The sequence below is a fragment of the Agelaius tricolor genome, unplaced genomic scaffold, assembly GCF_023055355.1.
Source record: "Agelaius tricolor isolate 1412-34295 unplaced genomic scaffold, bAgeTri1.0.p SCAF_1, whole genome shotgun sequence".
Classification (NCBI taxonomy): domain Eukaryota; kingdom Metazoa; phylum Chordata; class Aves; order Passeriformes; family Icteridae; genus Agelaius; species Agelaius tricolor.
Genome location: NW_027269261.1, coordinates 31104759 through 31124583, shown reverse-complemented (window position 1 = coordinate 31124583; position 19825 = coordinate 31104759). Strand labels below are relative to the sequence as shown.

Sequence of the window (19825 nt, the reverse complement as noted above, 5' to 3'; positions counted from 1 at the left end):
CTTCTTTCATTGGGCACTCAGAGACACCAAAACCTCTGCAAAAGACAAAAATGGCAGCAGGAAAAATCTGCTCATCTCATCTTCAGAACTTGGTAAAATAATTAACAACTCAACAGAGGACACAGGTGCTCTTCCACCAGGCTTTGATGGTTATCTAAAGAGGGAGAAGCCATTCAGATGGTCAAGTGTGGCCCTGCGACAGCAAGTAGTGAGTGCTGCGAAGGAGGATAAACCCATCTGCAGGAAAATGTGGGAGCAGATGTATCAAGGATCAGGTGGGATGAGGAGTGCAGGGCTGAGCTGGATTTGGATGGAGCTGTGCAGTGGTTTATGAGATGTTGTCCAGGACTGGCAAAGCATCAGAGATGACATAATATTATTCAAGCAGGAAAATGTAGTAAGATTGCAATTTTCACCATACTGTTTTATGAGGCTCTAACGGAGCAAATGTCCTATTCACCATGGTAAAACAATCATCTCAAGAGCTGCCTCTAGCAACAGCCAGAGCTTAAAGTCACTAGCAACCTTTGTAATTCCTGCAAACACTGCTTTGAGCAGTCTTTTAGGTACATGGCTAATACACATCTCAGTTTTTTGTTACATACTTGCTAAATTAATATCTAAGTAGCATCCTTTACACTGATCCACACATGCATGCTTTCTTTCGTCTTCTCATACACAGCTGCTCAAGTGACACTACTGAGTTGCAAAACCCAGACTGCTGCACATTTTCAAGCCCAGTGTGTGTTTCACAGCCTTAGACTAGTTCCCCTACACAGGCTGGCCCAGCCCTGATTTTAAACACACTTCTGCTGAGGATTTACTTTTCTGATGGGATTTTCTACAAGTACCTGATCATGAAAAAAAACCTTGATAACAGCATCAGTGATAACATTGATATTATTAACATCACTCTGCCACTCCATTAATGTTTTTATTTCAAGACTTCAAAGTGCTATATTTATTATGCTCCACAAATTTTTGATTAGATGGGTCAGTTTTATTCCTGTTTTGAAGGTACAGGAAAAAATGACAAGACATTGCCAATCCAAGTGTAGATTCCCAGGAGTTCTGACAAGCCCAGTCTCTTGCTATAACCATTATACAACATTTCTTCATCTTAAACACAGAGATATACAGCTGCACAGACTTTCATAAACTTATTAATCTTTCAGAGCTCTACACTATAAACCAAGAAGTCCAGGGAACAGATCATTCATCCTGTCAGAAAGCTGATGATAGACAATTTCAGCTCATAAGCTACAAGAAAAGCAATTTCTTCTGCTTTCTAAATACAAAAAGAAAAGCAACTTTTTCTGCTTTCTAAATACAAAAAAACCAACCAACCAAAAAAAACCGAAAAAGTCCAAACACCCTTTTTTGACAGCTGACTTGTTCTTTTTGTCTTCTTATTCTCCTTCCACTATTGCAGTGCAGTTGGAAAAGCCTATTTCTGGACTAGCTTGTTACAACACAGCACCATATGCATAAGGATGAAGGGAGAAAACCAAGGGAGAAGGGAAACACAGAAACCGGTTCTGACATCTAATCAGATCTGCTGTATTGATTTTGCAACTTTAGCTCTGGAGCAAATCAGAGGAGCGGCCCGATTCCCATGCGGCTCCCCGGCGCGCTCCCGGGGCCGCGCAAACGGGCGGGCTGCATGCGCGCACACGCGCAGCCCCGCGGGTGCGCGCCCCTCCGCAGGGATGCGCCGCCTGTGCCCGGCGGGAGAAGCGCTCATCACCGGGGCTGCAGGAGCCACACGATCCCCATTTCCAGCAAGATGAGAATTCCAGAGCGAGCCGCCGAACTAATGAGCTGCCCACGCTGGAAAGCTGTGTTTCAATTAAGCACAGCAGCCCCTGTAGCACCCACATCCTTCCAGCAGCATGGACAAGGAGGACAGGGATAAACAGGGACTGTGTTGTTTCTGGGTCTGCTTTCTGCGTGAAGGGAGAGGGAGGAGGCTGTAAAAGGGACGAGGGCAATTCTTGCCCTACTTTCTTGGTTTCTTCCATTTTCATACTAATGGAAGGAGCAATCAACAGCACTGAAACCAAAGCTGCCTGCTGAGGCACAGAACAAGTGATGAAGCCTTCCCACGTTTTCCAGGCAGGAGGAGACAGCTCAGGTGTACAAACGCTCAGTATGCACCCGGCTTCCACTAAGGGTACACAGAACTGCTTGACAAGGGAAGGGGTCTGTTTGGGTGGGCTGGCTTGTGGACTATATGACCATTACTTGGGCAAAATCACAATAAAGCGTTGCTTGGCCATGGGATGAGCTATAGGAAAAGCATGTTCAGCCACCCTTTACACAGAAGCTCATCACATCTTTGTTTTCTTGAGAGTCACATCCTAGTCTCTGCCCCAGACAGCTTCTGGCTTGCACCTACCATCTTTCTCGTGTGGGGAATCATGTCCTATCCCTTCAGCCCAAGATTCAGGTCCGTCATCCCCCCCCAGACCACCTAGTATGAGTGAATTCATCCCAAGCTCAGCACTGCTGCTCCCTCTGCAGGGGCAGGGAGGGTCAAGCGAGGTCCACACAGCTTTCAAACAGCAACACCAAACTGGGGACAGCAGCCACTCTGAGGGTTCTTGGCTCCCAAGTGAAATTTTGCTGTATCTGTCATTGTCTCTTGGCGTGACCAAGAGTCACCTTCCCTGCCATGTCCTTCCAAGTCCCGTATGACTGAGCCAGGTTGTCTTCCTCAACAACTCAAACCAAGACTCACATTTTCATCCTGCTTAAGGGAAGCTTCTCCACATGTACTTACCCGCATGGAAATCTTCACACATTTCCCTATCTCATCATGTAATCTAAACCTGCAAGGCTCCTGAATAGACAGAGATAATTTTGAAAGGGGCTCTTCAAATACTCAAAGTGCCTGCAGGATTTCACACACCTCTGATATTGCTGTGCTCCCAGCAGCTCACATCTGTGAGCAGTTTGTCTGGTTGTTTCAGCCAGGTTGTCTGCTCCGGTCTCACTTCTCTTATTCCTGGGGAGCAAGCCTGGGAGAAGTGTGGCAGCATGTCTAATGAGTGCTGCTGAGCTGTGTCTGGAGGCTTGTCACTCACAGCTCACAGGCAGCATGCCCAGGTGTAAATTAACCTGTTCCCTGCCCGCCCCACACCTGCCAGATCTGTGCTGCTCAGAGTACTCTGCCAGTGCTCAACAATCACACTGCACTAATGGGACAAGATCTGCAGGGAGAGCCAAGGCATTTTATCTGGCTGCCTTCCCCCAGTCTGATTTCAAGTCTTGTAAGAGAGAGCACAGACTGCTGCATGTCAAAACACACCTCAACAGCTGAGGGAGCTGAGCAGGCACTCACTTCTCTGGTGGGAGAAACCACTGCAGGGAAAGGATGAGATGTCACCCAATGCAGCATGCCACCCTATATGTTCACCTCTGTGTACAGATGCTGCCTTCAAGTGGGACTGGAAGAACCATCCATAGCCAAAATCACCCCAACACACCTGCTAAGTGTCAGTTTCCTGATGTTTCCTGTATGATTCCTTCATACAGCGTGGCTGTATGAAAACCATTTGGGAGTACAGATTCCCTGTTACCTATCACTGCTTTTCAGGCAAAATGATTCAGGCATATCCAGGGGTAACTAAGTTGAAGAAAGCGTTGTGGTGTGGAAATGATCTAAATAACATTCATTTTCCACCTTTTGAGTTCTTGACTTTACAAACTTACTAACATATCCTGAAGGTATTTTACACACATGTAATGCACATAAACACACCTGGTAAAGATGCACTCATTCCCTGACATGGAAATAGAAACCATTGTACACAAATACACACAACACCTCTCCCTTCCACTTGCAACATGCTTGCCATATGGTACCCTGCCCTTAGCCTCATGTAGCCTGACCAATTAAATATAAACTGTTCAAAGGTCCCCAGACAAAAGAGATGTGTCTGCTCAGCCCAGTAAGAAAGGTCAACCCTGTCTAGCCCCCAGGCTTTTGTGTACGCAGGCATTGAGGCAGGCACTCCAGTGTTGCATGGTTGTACTTACACTGCACGTTGAGCTGCACCAGGGCTTCCCGGGGTCTGATGTTAAATCCATTGTACCTGGCTGTCTGACACTTATAGGTCCCGCTCATTTCTCGGCTCACGCTCTCCAGGTGCAGCTTCCCATCGTAGGTCTCCATTGTCATTGTCCCTGAAGGCATGGGGGTTTCCTTGTCCACCCGGGACCAGAGGATGGGTGGCTTTGGCTTCCCTCGAACCTCGCACTGCAGCTCGGCCCTGGAGCCTTCCCGCACAGTGATGGCAGACTGACCCTTAGGGACACTTATTGTCGGTGGCACTAACAGAGAGACAAGAAGGGAATCATTTTGCATTGCATTTTCAGCAAGTGAGGAATAGTCTTGAGATGCTTCTGATGAAATCACAGCAACAGCCTTGAATCCCAAAGGTTTCCACTCGACACACTGCAGCCCTTCTATGAACACACTGTCCATGCAAGTTATCCTGCAGGGTCTGGAGCTTCAGGGCACCAAGAAGGATTCCAGCCTTTTCAACAGTGTGTCCCAATATCAATGCCAAGGGCCAGATGTATTGGGGCAGACTCCAGGCTCCCATCCCTCTGTTTGCAAAATGCTATCCAGCTGCAGGGATAGCATCAAGGAACACAAAGGCAAAAGCCTCTTTGATCCATTTCTCAATTTCTGGTCAGTGAATTTCTCAAGTGGAACTGAAGTCTTTTGGCCAAAAATAGAAGTCATATCTGCCAAGGTATCTAGACACCTTATCCAGGTCAGACCAAAACCAAGACTTAAAGGATAAGTGCTTTTAGATCTCATCTCCAGCCTTCTCAGAGGTCCAAGATCCCTGTTTGTTTCTAAACCACAATAGGGAATCAGCTCTTTTTAAGCATCTTTGCTTATTTTACTTTTATTGCATATTTTACTTTTATTATTTATTTTGTTTTTATTGGTGAATGCACTGTGAAATTCTCACACCAATAGACCTCTGGTTCATCTGAGTGAGAGATGCATCCCAGCAACAATCACTCCTGGCATCCCTTCGAGGTTGGGAAGAGCTCACCCAGCAGAATTGCTGCCAAGCTGAGGCTAGAGTTGGAGGCACAGTAACACTCAAATGAAATATCCAGCCATCAACTGACAACCAAAACTTTGCTCATAAACAAAGCTTAAAAGAAATCCATTGAATACAGGGTACAGAGATGTCAGTGGGAAGAGCTTGGCTGTTCACATCCCCAATTCCACCAAGAACCCAGGAAGGGGATTTTTGTGCTAAACCACATGTAATATTGACAATTTATTTGTGCTAGACTTTAGAGTCAACAGTTCAGCTGAGGTAAATATGGTCACAATCTTTTCTGAAAGCTCCTTTTTCAGCCCTTCCTGCTGACAGTGGCAACATTTGGATTGACACTTCCATAACTGCAAGGGCCATGTACTTCGTTTCCATTTAAATCAAAGTACAGGACTACAGAAGCTGTAACAAGCTGGTCTGACCAACATTAGCTCAATTCAGCTCCAGCAAAGGAGAGTGTGCTATGGTAATTGTACATGTTACAGCCTGCAGCTCTTTATGAACAAATTTAGGATGGATCCAGCCTAATCTCCCTCTGCAATGACCTCCCTATGCAACACGGAGGGCACATTTTCAATTTGCAGGTCTCCCATGGGCTGGGGAATCTCATCACACCCTGTCCTGCACGGTGTGAAAGGACGGCAGCGCTCTCAGAGCTAACGCTGCCAGCACTGCTCACCTGGTGAGTAGCAATTTTCTCCACAGGTAAAGTTGTAAATTGCATTTGAAGATTTTTTTTTTTTTTAATTAAAGCTATCACCTTGGAGCTGCTCGGTGGAGGCAGCCACTTTGATGAGCTCAGGCTTTGCTCAGTGGGGAAACATGGAGTCACTGTTGCTGTCCTCTTGCTCATCCTGTGGAGCAAGGTGTTTTATACGGGAATCACACATTGGGAATCACATGTTGGAGGTGGCTTGTTGCTGATTATGGGGATGTTCCATGTTGGACAACCCTGGCTGCTGCATGGAGGGCTGCTCCAGCAGGGATGGCTGTTTTCATTCCCTGGGACACAAAGCAGTCCTGCTGGCCTAGGCTGCCAAAGAGAGGCTTCAAAATGTCCCAGGCTGCCCTCCTTCCCTTCCTCATTGGCAGCATCCACATAGGCATATGGGACTCACTCTCCTCCAGACAGGCACAGGGCAACCTGTCACCCCAGACACTTCCTTTAAGACAGCAACTGGCTGGTGCTTGGACCAACACCTGCACTGTCAGACACTGCCAAGCCTCTTAGTGGAATCATCCCAGGTGTCCCAGCTCTTCACAGCCTCCCACCCTTGCAGTCTTAAACACAACTGCACTCTGCCATCTAGTGATCTTGGGCAAAAAGAATTGTTCCAGGTGGTATCAGCCATAAAAGTTTGGGAAAGCCAATTTTGCACCAGGATTGGCGAGTTCCCCCAGTTTTGTTCCCTGTTGGTGTAAAAAGGTTGGTGTTGGCTGGCATGGAGAGGTCCTACCTTCCATGGCTGTCCTCAGAAAGGAAGGACCATTCTTCAGTGTTGAGTGGATCCACAGCACAGTCAGGGCTCAGTCTCCAGGCTGCCAACAAGAGCTGGATGCAATCCTACCAGGAGCAGACTGGCCCCAGTATTTCTAACTGGGGACAAGGGCTTCCCAAAGCACCAAGAGTTGCAGCACTTTTTTCTGGGGAGCTGAGTGAACAGCATCCAGAATACAGAGTGAGATCAGCCTGGCCTGTGGATCCAGCACAACCAGGGACTGGGAAGTAACATTCTGTGAAGGTGCAGGTCAAAATCTGTGGGCAGCTGACTCCCCTGAGGAGTCTTCCATCAGATTACTAACACAGTGCTTCTTTGTGCTGCACCCTCATGGTCCCGAAAAGGCAGCACAATGATATGGATGAAATGGAGAGCACTGCTGAACCCACTGCTTTTGCAGAAAGAGAAAGACAGCCCTGAGACTCTGCATTTTAGTCCCCAGCATGACTGACAAACACTGACATATTTGTCCAGTCCTCCCTGGGCCATGGGGTGAAGCTCTGACCCTGTTTTTAGGGGGGAGGCATTTATAACACTGGCACTCCTATAGAGAAGGTCCAAGACAGACTGCATTTGCAATCCAGCAAACATGAAAAGTCTTCACAGAAATTGTATCCTGGAAACAATGCCAAAGAAAAGAAAGAGCAGCTTTTTTTTCTTTTACTCACTTCTAAGCAAAGGAACACTCGAAAATTGCTGAAATACCACCACACTTCTTCCTTCCTTCACAGTGTGGAGGTTTGTTTGAACAATCACACTGTAAAGCTGTCTCTGTAGCTGGAGTGCACTTTGGACTTTTCATAGGAAGAAAACATAAAGGGAGATCTACTTGGTACATAATACATCTGACAGAGAAGTTGTAACTATTACCCATCTCCAATCTGAGCCAAGTGCTTTCCTGAGGATGTAAGACCTTTCTCCACTAGCATTCAAGACATGTGTGTGAAGTTCTTCAAAAAAGCCAGAGGCATGGGGCTGTGGGGCAGCCAGTGATGCCAAACACTCCTCTGGGGTCCCCCCTGCCAGAGAGAGGCTCACCTGTCTCTGAGGAGATGTTCACCTCCACACTGAGGTCAGGAATGGGTGCTCCCTGGAAGGTAGCCACACACAGGTAGGTGCCATAGTCACTGAATCTCAGGTCAATAATCTCCAAGCTGCAGGTCACAGGTGGGAGCTCGGGGTCATTGCGGGTGATGAGCAACCGGTCTGAGAACCTGGCTGGTTTTCCATTCTTGTACCATGAGTAGACAACCTTCTCCTGGGGGACAGCATCTACATGGCATGAGAGCTTCAAGTCCTGGCCTAACTGGATGGTCTCGCTCTCTTTGATCACATCAGGAGTGATTTGGAATGTGGCATTCTTCATGGCTGAGATGAACAGAAGTGCAAAACTGGTTAGGGATATCAAAGTATCCTGCATGGGACAGGAAAACTGTTCTTTGCTCCTCAGGAAGGCAATATCTCCATGCAAAATCTGCCCAAAGACTTCTCCCACTTATGTTCCCACAAAATGTCCCAAGGGCCTCACATCTGGTACTCTGGGCTCATCCAATTCAGGAGAATGCTACAGCCCAGATGAACCTGCAAGCAGTGCTTGCACAGCCGTTGGTCTGGGAGCAGAGAAACTTGCACAGGCACTTCTCCAGAATATTAATTACTACTAAATATCACATTCGCCCTCAGCTGTACAAGAACAGCCAGGAGGAATGCAATTCCCCCACTCCCTGAAAACACATGCTCAGAGAGAAGCAGCAGCTTACACCGCACCAGCAGGTTCACAATCTTCTTTGCCGGGTTGCCCACGTTGTTGATGGCCGTGCAGTTGTAGTAGCCCGAGTCCTCCACACGGATCCTCCAGATGGTGAGGTTGCCTCCTTGCACAAGGCTATTGGGAGGCATTGGGCCAGGAGAGTGGGACCAAACCACTTCTGGCTGTGGGTCACCGCCTGTCAGAGTGCACTGCATAGTGATGTTGTCACCAGGGTTGACCACTAGAGTCTCATTGACAGACAGCTTCAGAGCAGGTGGGGCTGGAAAAACACAAAGAGGGACACTTCAGAGCTTGAGAAAGACCCACCCACTTGTCTGTGCACAGCTTCATACTTTTAATGATTTGTTCTTGTTGATGGCTGGTTTCAGTAGGGACAGCTGGAAAGATCTATGAATTGATTATAAGTATGAGGTGCTCGTGAATCTAAAGTATGATCATTATCATATCTTTGAATGAGAACACTCTGCTCTTTTATGGCTAGGAAACAGAGCAGGCAGGACCTCACTCTAAAAACACTCAGAAAACACTCTACCAGTAGTGCTTAGGACTGGGGCACAAAGCAGCTATGACATTTTATCAGTGCTCAGTGCAGGTTCTCTATGGCTTTAGGATGCAGGTCAGAAGAAAAGCCCAATAAACCCACTCTGCACATATAAACATGGCAAACAGGCAACATTTGGCAGTGAAAAACCCAAGGCCTGAAGTTTCAGGCCACTGAACAACTGCAGCCAGGCCTAAGGGCAATGGAAACCTTTGTAACCTTGATGGAGAGGTGAAGGAGAAAGGATAGCCTTAAAGGAGCCTGCTTGAACCCAACCACTGCTTGTGCTCAAGGACAGCTGGCGTTAAACCACTTCTCTCATTCAGAGTTTCCATCCCAAGGAGCCAGCTTTAGGGATGGTCTATCATTAAAAAAGCTTTCCTCAGCCATGCCATGATACACCTCTCTATCTCTCACACCCAACTAAACATCTTTGAGAGGCAAAGGCTTTGCCAAGCAGATAGTCCTTGCAGCTTGGAGACTGATATGGAGGACCAGGACCTGTCTGCACCTTAACAGACCATTAACAGCAGCTCTGACCGGGCTCTTAATCTCCTTCGCCTCCTCAGGTGTTTAATTTGCTTTTCTGCAAATTACACCTGGGGGCCATCACAATGAGAAAAATTCTCCTTCACATTCAGATGAGTTGAGACTGATTCAAAGTGCCTACACAACCTCTCCTTTGAATGCCCTGGTACCTGTTTTTTTGGTTTTATTTTATTCCTGCACCCTTCTCACTACAGCCTCCTCCAGGAACTGATCCAAAATCCTTCCCTTTGTATTCTCCATTTCATTCCACGAAAAGTCTTTCAAAGCCTCTATGAGCACTATCACTGGCTCCATCCAGACAGAGCTGAGAAAGTAGCAGTCCCCAGCAAAAAAGCAGGGAGTATGTTTTAAGTAACAGCCATAATAATGCAAAATAAGACATTGTTCCATATTCATGAAGCCTGATTTAACAGCGTCATTATTTCTGCCTCTTCTCTCCCTGGACCCTGTGTTAATGAGCTGTGCTGGATTTGTGTTGGATCTCTGAATTACAGCCCACACAAACAAGGCAAGGAGGACTCTCCTCTCCTCAGCACTGGTGCCATAATTTAGTGGCACAACTACTGCCATGCTGGGATATTGCTTTGGTGTACTGAATATAATGTCCTCCCTGGCCACTGCACATAATATTTGTGTCAGAGATGGCCAGCCATGCCTAAGGAAGAAGGTGGCTCTTCTGCTACCTCCACTGGCCATTTTGAGGCCAGTGGTTGGAGCCTTTGAATTTCGGGAGGCCACAGCCTGCACTCAAACAGACTTTGTCAGGTCTCTTTGCAGGAGTCTTGTAAATAGTGTGCAAGGGTTAATGCTTATTAAATAGCAAAGGAAGGATTTGTACATCCTCACCAAGCTCCAGATGGTTTCATGAGATAGTATGAAGCCCAGAAACACAATAGCTCAACTCACCGTGGTTGGGCAGGACACATTCCTGTCACTAACTCAGTGTAGCTGACACCAAATAGCTGTTTCTGCCCTTGGGCATTGAACTGGTCTCAGATTCACAGTGCACAGACAAACTGGCAGATGCAGCATTGCCTGGGAATCTCCATCCATCCCTGTCAGACAGAGAAAGCCTGAGACCAGCCCATGTCCAGAGAGAAGGTGTCAGAGTTGGGGAGCACAAAGCAGCGGTCCTGCAGGCTCTGGTTAAGATTTAGGGCTCTTGCAGGTTTAGGATTGGATATGCAAATATCTGACCCACACTCATCTTGCCCAGCTCTGGGCAAGGCAACATTTTAAAAAGGTGACATGCTGGTGCAAGCACTGCATGAGGGCAGGCTGTGTGTGCATGCATGAAACAGGCAGGGAAACTGCAAATCTGCCCCCTGCCACAGCTCCAGGAAGCGAGCTCCCACGGCATGCCCCAGGATGGAGCTTTGGCTGTGGCAGCCTGCGTGGGCTGCCACTCCCCACTCCCACTCCCGTCAGCAGACAGAGGTTAACAGACTGCAGACATTGTTATGCAGGAGATGATTCTCATTTATTTGTAACCTGTGGCAATTCCTTTTGTTCTTGGCTCAGAAAACCTGCTGGCGGAGTCTGCCGAGCAGCGAGGGACCATTAAAAACAAAGAATCGCTTTCAATTCCCTTTGAAGTCCAATTTGCTGCAGTAAAACTGCAGGAGAATTAACCAGCTGGGCTGGTTAATATTGCAGAAATTGAGGAAGGGGGAAAAGTCAGGCTGACCCTGCTGGAGCAGGTGATGGCAGCCTGGTGCCGAGGTGGTCCTGTGGCTCTGTGGACCCAACCTGCTGCTCTGGAGCCAGGCAACAGCAGCAGAACAGAGAGGGAGCAGGGACATCTCCTTCCCACTAAGGTTCCAGGCAAAGAACCCATTCCCTGCTGCAAGGCCCAAGTTGCTGAGCAGAGCTTGGGAGAGGTCCATCTCCTTACCAGAGAGTATGATCTGCCCAAAGGACACTGAGGAGCCAGCTGAGGAACAGCAAATGAGCTGAGGAGATTCCCCTGGCCTGACCTGACTTGACCCACCCATTCACCTCATGGTCTGTAGTGCCTGGACTATAAATATTTAAGAGAGAGAAATTTCCAAGCATTTCAGCATCCTTTGGGCCCTTCTCAGTTATAAAGGCAAAGGCATCCTGAGTGAAGCTGCTCAGGATTCTGGGCACAGCCAGGTCTAGAGAAACTGTGAAAGCACAAGTGCAAGGGGAAGAGAAAAGACCTAGGCAAAATAGCAAAGAATTAAAGAATTTCATTTAAATATTTCCTCACCTATGCACAATACTACCTACAGGGCAAGTAACCCATATAATATTTCATGTTAAATATAGCCATGCTATTTAACATAAACCCTGATCACACTGCAATGCCAGCTTCATTTTCATTGCCAACTTTTAATACAATTTGCTAAGAACACATTTTCCATGGCCCCTTTGAGCTTGTAGTGCCAGGCTCCACTGTACTATGTATAAATATGCATTTATAATTAAAAAACAGGTGGAAAAAAAATCCTAGATAGATGTGCTTAAGAAGGTGGTGTAAATTGAGCCATATCGCTAACTTGTCATCAAGTACAACCTGAAAAGACATTTTCCCCATTCACTTAGGACAGGGGCTGGATTGAAATGAGGAGTAGTTTCCCTGTGCTTGGGCTGGCAGGGGGAGCGGACATAAAGAGAAATTTGATTCTCTAATTCTTCAAAGGTAAAGGTACACAGGGAAGAAGAGCTGTATAAGATCCCTTTCTTCATCATGAACAGAAGATAAGTTTTTTAAGGGAATATTTCAACATTTGCTACACTCTCATCCTGTGAGAAATTCAGATAATAGGGTGAGTTGTTCGAGACATGTTTAGAAATCTTACTACAAAGAGAATACTTTTTTTCTGACATTAGCTATAATTCGCTTCCTTAAGCTCATTATTTTTCTTCTTCCTACATAAAATGAGGAAACTATTGTTCAGCACCTTGGAACTCAGATCAATAAACATAATTTAAACAATATCCACAGTATCCTGTCAACAGTTAACAACATCAAAAAAAGTTCTGTTTCCACTGCACAAAGATGTCACAAGGGATGCAAACTGCTTTGTGTTACATTAGAGAGGTGAATAATTCAAACAGTTACAATGCCTTTCTCTCTGATCATGGAATACTCCAGGGCTGGAAGCAATTTCCTGACATTTACTTATTATTTGCAAATATTCAACACACATGAGGGCTTTATGGGTGGGGATTTTTATTGTGTATGTGGTTTTGGTTTGGGTTTTCTTAATGGACAGGTTGCAATCAAGTCCTTGCCAGTATTTGCTACATGACACTCAGTTATCATTCACTTATTGCATGTCAAGCAAGAGGCACCAAAGTGAATCAGCTCACAACTGGAGGTGCCCTCAAGCACTGCCAGTACAAATATGAGTGTAAAATGTATTTATTGGAAAGGCACTGGAGAGGTATGCTTTCCACAAACACTGGCACCAGCGGAGCTCGTTACCTGGGAGGTGCCTAGAGCACAGCCTGGCAAACCAGGCTGGAGTCACACATGGATGAATTATTTGTAAGAACTCCTGCAGCACTGCCCCACTCAAGACTGTATCAGATCTATTTTTAAAGTCACTTAGAATTATAAATAAATAAAACAGTGTATGAATTAGAGGCTACATAGTGCCTCAACACCTACACGTAGTCTGTTTTAATGATCTCATGGCAGGCCTGGCCACATGCAGTGCTACAAGAAACTAGAGCAGCCCTGGCCATAAGACTTCCATGTGAAGGATCTGTAATCCCAGCAGCCATGTCAATGAGGTCGGGGTGCTGCAGGCCCTGGACAGAGTGCTGTGTTATCCTCCTGGAGGAGTAATGGCTGTTGAGCAAGTGAAGGGTCAGAGGGCTGCAGGGACCCTTCCTGTCCCCTCTTACCTGTGGTGTTAGTGAGCTGGAAGGTGATGGATTTGTCAGGAATACTGCAGACATTGCGGACAGACACCTGGCACGTGTAGCTGGCATAATCCTGAGGTCGAAGGTTCTTCAGCTTCAGGACTTTGGTTTCACCCTGGGATTTGGGAAAAATAGGGGCAAGAAAAGACACAGGTGTCCAAAGCACAGATCATCATTCCAAGCCCATATCCTGTCCCAAAGTTTACAGATTACCAGCAGCTCCCATGAAAACCTTAGGGAACTGTGCAGATTTCAAGCTCCCCACAGCTCTATTTAAAGGAGACACAAAATGTTTGCAGTGGTCATTTCACCTCCAGGGTTTCAAAAAACACCCAGCAAGTGACTGACATGACCTGAGAGCACTGCCAAACAGGTCTGGGCATAATTTCTCATTAACTACTGCCAGAAACATCTTGTAGAACATGACAAACCTTAACCACCCCAGAACAGACCCTGAGATCTAACTCCGATACGTCAGTAGGAACCCAAAGGAAGTCACTGGGGACTCAACATTGCCATACCAAAGTAAATCAGAGCAGATTGAGGCACTAATACTGGCCTAAATATGATAAGTTCAACAGTTATGCTCTAGAAATCTGCAGTACAGGAGGAAAAAAAAATCAGATAAATACTCAAAGAACTTCCAAAACTTTCTGATGCCTCTTCTCCAGATTCTAATCTCATTTATGCTGATGTAAATCCAGAGTGACTGCAGAGAGTTTGATAGCCTTTTCTCATTCTAAGGTAACAAAGAAAATCCCTGCCTGCACTCCATTAGTTACTGGCTTGTTATAGAAACAGAATCAAGTTGTTACATTAACGACAGACGTGTTCTGTAGGCTTTTATTTATGGAATGCAGAAAGCTCTGAGAATCATCCTATGGTCTGCACACCCTGCAACTCGTATGTCTTCTGCTGACAGCTTCTTGCTGTTGTTCTCCTTGAGTTTGTCTAAATCTCTTTTGGAGAAACCATTCCATAACCGCCTGCAAGTGTGAGGAGTTGTCAGCATGACAAATCCTCCAGAGGACAACCTCAAGGGACTGGACAATGAGCTCAGGAATGCTAATACGCTGAGAACAAGGATGTGGAGTGAGTAAATTAGAATGAAAAAACCTAGGGCACCAGTCACCCAAGAGAGTCCTGTCCCCTGAGAATTGTTGCTATATCATGCAAATGATGGCATTTACAATGTGCATGTCATCTACATACTTACAGGGTCATATGTATCTCGTGTTTATTATTAGTGAATTTAGGTACATGGGTATAAGCCCTCAGTCTAAGTAAGTTTTAAAAGCTTAAACAGTGAAATCTTCACCTCATTTTTAATGTAAAAGCCTATTCAAACATGACACTGATAGAGGTTCATCTTTAAGACAACACTGCAAACTCCAGTGAAGGGTACTTTGTTAAACATTCCAGCCAGATTTTCCCCTTCCAACAGTGCTGCAGAGGCGTGTTTTTGTTAACTTCAACTCTTACCAACCCAAAATTACAGGCTTATGCTGGTGTTAAGGAGAGGACCACAAGGGCATGCCTGTCTGAGCACAGCAGTCCCAGCACCCTCTGTCAGAGCTGGGAATGACCCATCATGTCAGGAGCATTGCCTGACAGGAGCTGCAGCACACTGGGCCATTTAAACATTAATGCTGCAACATGGTGAATTTTTACCAGATGCCTTATTTAGCTAGAGAAAATATCCCAAGTCCTAAGACATCTTTCATTAGGCAACATCTCCTGTTAATTACACTAAGCCTAGTGAAAACTGGAAGAGCCCATGGTGACTTCCTCCAAGGCCAGGGATGTCCTAGTTGTGAGCCACACAGCACACAGACAAAGCTGTCTTCAGGGCCAAACAGCAGCTCTGACCTACAGTGTTTCTGCAAATCTGCCACTAACCTGCAGCTCTCTCCTTCTTCCTCATCCCCCTGAATATTTCCATTTGGATGCCCATTTCCACGACCTACAGAGATGGCATGTTTCAATAAAATACGAACATGACTACATTAACTTAAAGGTTGCCTGGAGCATTGCTCAGAAATCAAACTCAGCCAGAATATGCTCTGGGCCCAGCTTTGGGAATGCAGGAAGGTGCTAGGCATGAAACAGGAGCCCTGGAGAGGTGTCCTTTCAGCCTTCCCTTCCCACTCATCCCTGCCATGTGCTCCCTAGCAGCCTTGCTGGCAGTACTGTGGCTGATTAGTGTCTAAAGTACATTCAGCTCCTGAGCTCAGCTCAGGGTAACATGCTCAGAGTGCCCTGGCAAAAGAAAAGTTCCCTTCCATCTCCCATTGCATTGGCTGACTAATTACTGTGAAGAAAGTGGGGTTTACAGGGGAAACCTGGATGTGCAGGGTAAGTCCAACAAAGGCAGGCAGGAGAAGGAGAAAAGACATGGACACCTTGTCCCAGGACAAGTCAGGAAGTGCCCAGGCATTGAGCTCTCCATTACTTCTGGCCATTAGAAAAACTCATGGATCCCACAGCAATGCCTGCCATTTGTTCACACTGCTAAACAGGAAGCTCTTCCCTGATATATGGAGCCTGGGCACTCAATTAAAAAAAAAAAAAAAATTAGTGATGGGAGATAGACGAAATCCAATCTTGAGATTTTTTGGATTTTAGTCTCAGTCATCCAACAGCTGCATAACCTCAGTAGCGGAGCTGTGTCACTGCTCTCAGGGACAGTGATAAAAAGGGAAAGGTTCTCATAGGCCACACTCCCTCCTACTGCTCTGCTCCTCTTGTACCCTGGGAATTTGCATGCAGAAGGAAGGTCTACCTGCCCTTCTAGAGGCTGCCTGCACCTTCTTCCCAGCATCACAATCCATGTAGGGAAGGAAACACCTCCCACCACAGTGCCCTGCATCAGCAAGACACTCAACACAAGTTGGCAGAGGTTTGCTTATTTTCACCTGTGTGTAAAGGGGCTCATAGATGTCCACACCATTGTCCTGACTGTGAGAAAGTGTCTCAGCTCCCCGTTTCCAGATGAAGCGAGCTGGGGGGTTGGAGTTGACCGTGCAGCGGAGGAAGACAGTCTTCTCCTGGTAGAAGCTGCCCCGTACATCACTGATGGTCTGGTGAACGGTGAGAACAGGCTCATCCAGATCTGCAAGGGAGGTAAGGAGGGTCGCAGCCGCTGTTAGCAAAGCCTGGTCTGCGTGCACAGCCTGCAGAGCAGATGGTGCTCCAGGTACCACTGAGGAGAGGGGAAGGTCCCACACATCTGGCTGATGACAACTGCTGATTTAAGAGCAGTTTTACTACCTGAGGGCAGGTAGTACAACCAATATATAAAGGGAACACACAGGAGAAGCCAGTATTCTCCTGCTCACCACACAAACCTTCAGGGAATAGAAAGCAGTCTCTGGTTTGCAGAGCCCCATGCAGCCCTCAAAAAAACCCACCTGCCTGCCACATGTGTCTCAGACCAGTGGGCTGCCTCATATTCCTCAATGGTACCCCCCTACAGAAAATCACTACTTTCTACTTCAGTGAGAGGATTCCAGGAAACTCTGTTCCATCACAATTTCTCCATCTTCTAGCTCCCAAATCTCTCCTGAAATCATGAGGCTAAGCCCAGGGCTGTGATATGTCCATACAAATGACATGAAAAACCTTCAAGACAAGGAATGAAGGTAAAAAATCAGGACAAAATCAAGGAGCTGAGTTGGAAAGTCGTCTAGACAGAGCAAATCGTGTGAGGAATCACAGTAACATGTGATGCAAAACACTCTAATAGGTAGGCATAATTTCTCTCTCTTCCTATTAAATATCCTCTGTGTATTTTCTTCAAAGTCTGTATCAACTGTCCTTTGGCAACTTCTAGTCACTGCAACACTATTATCTCTCCCTAAACTGATCAGATTCTTTTGTTCTCTTTCTTTACAGAAGATGTTCCTTTTAACTCCCTTATTGTACCTGCACCAGACACACAGCCACCATGACTGAATCAATGGTTATCAGTGGCTATATTTTCAAGGACAGAAGCAATAGCGTTGCAGGAAGAGGATTTTCTCTATCCACACAGAGCATACTGCCCCACTACAGTTGCCCACCTGCTAAAAACGGATGATTTTCTCAGAAGTTGCAGCAGATACCAATGTTTGAACATCAAGGTAGCATGGGGGACACTTCAGAGGCAGTGGATCTTTCTCCTCACAAAACCACTTTGAGACTAAGGTTAAATGTAAATATCCCTTTTGGCAAGAAATGGCCCTCTAAAATAGGAATCAGTCCCTGTGTCTTTAAATATGTCTATAAGGCACCTTTTGAGCTCAAGTTGAAGCAATTCTATATTTTCAGGAGCATTATGATGCCATCTTCGGCTGCAAGGAAACTGAGGCACTTGTACTCAGTATCCTCTTGTGCTGCCATCATGATCCTCTGCACATGCTTCACAGGCTCATCACCTCCTGCCCTCCCATGCCACCTAATTTTCACAATATTTTATTTTACAGATTTTTAAGTTTGGAGATCTGACTTCCAGAAAGGAAGAGGGAAGCAGGGATGAGTTTCTGCTAACATGTCATCCAAGCAATGTATGCTCTCTGCTGAATCACAAGTGTCAACTTGGGGGTTTGTATCTTTTAATGAGCAGTATGCTCGGCAGACAGCAATTGTTATGTGACCTGAAATTTGTCTGCTTGACCATAGTGCAGAGATATGAGTAGAGGCATTAATGGAATAATGACAAGACGAAAAATATATCCCAGGAAAAAAGCTCCACCAACCAAAAAACACCCACAGCTGAAGAAAAACATATGCAGATGGAAAAAAAAAGCCTCCTCTCCATACAGTGCTGTCTTCATGTGGCCACAGGATGACTGAACATCAAATTCTTTTGGACCAGGACCCTGAGCACAACTTCTCCTCTTTTCCTCCTTCCTTGTCTTTAACCTTACTTTCTTTGTTCAAACTTCACATCAGGGACTCTGTAGCTGCCCTCCTTCTGAGACTGTTTCTCGACAGGTAAAACACTTGCCTTACTAACTGAAGAAGCAGCACGCCATTCCAGTCTCCTGGCTCCCAGCTACTCCCCACACAGAAAAAAACACCTTCTTTTTGGCTGCTAAAAGTTTCCTCCTTTGAATTCTTCAGTCCTCTTTTGTAGAAGTCAGCTCTAGGTCTAGCCCTCCTGAGAAAAGCTAAAATAAGACCTACGACAATGTGTATGTCCTTGATGTACAAGTAATGCCACTGATGTCAGTGATCTGCTCCAATGATAAATTTGGCCCAAGGCTGTTCATGGAGATGATCACATGGGATGTTTCATGCACAACAAAAGCTTGTAAACATTCATTCTTTTCTTTTCCTTACCTTCCCTCTCTCCCACATGGAAATACTCAGAAGAGCATCTGCCTCTCTGCCAGTATCCAACCAACACTTTTAAGCCTCACTGATGCCCACTTGGGGCAGAGGAATATTATGCTACATGGGTTAGTGTTCCCAGTTTAATATCCTCTTGGCACCGATGGTGCTCTCTGCGCAACCTCACTGCCAAACACTAAAAGTATGACTGAGGACTAGCAGCAGCTGTCAAGGACACCAAGGTACACATGAGAGTGATTACTTACCTCTAACTACAAAATGGGATGCAGGAAAAGAAGGGGTTTGTTTTCAAATTCTGGTTCATTCAACTGAGGGTTGCCTGGGTGAGCGTTCAACAAAAACCGTAGCTTTTCCCATGTGTTCCCTTGTACCTACTGCAAATACTAGCAGAAAATAGTCTCTCCTCCCCAAAAACCAAGTGAGCAGAACAGAGGTGTAGTACCAAGTCCATCTGCAGAGTAGATGTTAGTATGAGAAAGCCCTGGCCACCCCAGTAGCCCCACAGTTCTACAGGTCAGAGCTGCATGAGGGACCACGGGATGCTACATCACTCTAGCTCCAGCCTGCACCACCGGAGCACCCTCAGGGCATGAAGAGATTCATGGCACAGTCCTGTTCCTAGAGATGCAGGCCCTGGCAAGGTGTCACACTAAGCCTTGAGAAAACCAAGTATCCTTTGCAATGGATAGTTATCATACGCCTCCACTACGTGGAGAAGAAACCGGCAGAGAAGCCAAACTGATCTAGGGTGGGTGCCAGAACTTCTCTAAACAGAGTGATGCAATGCCAATGAAAAAACACTCATCCTATCCCCAGTAGCTGCTGTTGAAGCAATCCATTTCCACAGCATAGACAGGATAGTGCCCACACTACACTACTCCAGTAAAGGGTAGGGTAAGGAAGGAACAGATGGGAGCTACTCCCAGCCATACAGTGTGACAGTGGATCAGGAACCTGTCAAAAGCTAAGGACGCCCAAGTCTGTGGCACATTTCATGAGAGTCACATCACAGCTGGGCTGGACAGCAGGACTAAAAGGAAGCAGTCAGGCACCAGTTGTTGTCAGCAAAAAGGTCTGCCCAGACTCCAGGCATGTACTGGGGTTTTGAAGCTTGGAGGTTGTTCCATTGACAGACAACCACAGTGCC

General features: G+C 46.3%; 1 protein-coding gene across 1 annotated transcript in view; it reads right to left on the bottom strand.

Moving 5' to 3' along the window:
- The window catches only part of MDGA1 (MAM domain containing glycosylphosphatidylinositol anchor 1), a 148825-nt gene that overhangs the window by 77187 nt on the left and 51813 nt on the right, over positions 1–19825 (bottom strand). The window contains exons 5-9 of the mRNA XM_071428393.1: positions 16260–16456; positions 13327–13459; positions 8347–8616; positions 7625–7954; positions 4042–4335 (exon numbers count right to left, since the gene is read on the bottom strand). Coding sequence (XP_071284494.1) covers positions 4042–4335; positions 7625–7954; positions 8347–8616; positions 13327–13459; positions 16260–16456 — 1224 coding nt within the window. The remainder of the gene's footprint in view (positions 1–4041; positions 4336–7624; positions 7955–8346; positions 8617–13326; positions 13460–16259; positions 16457–19825) is intronic.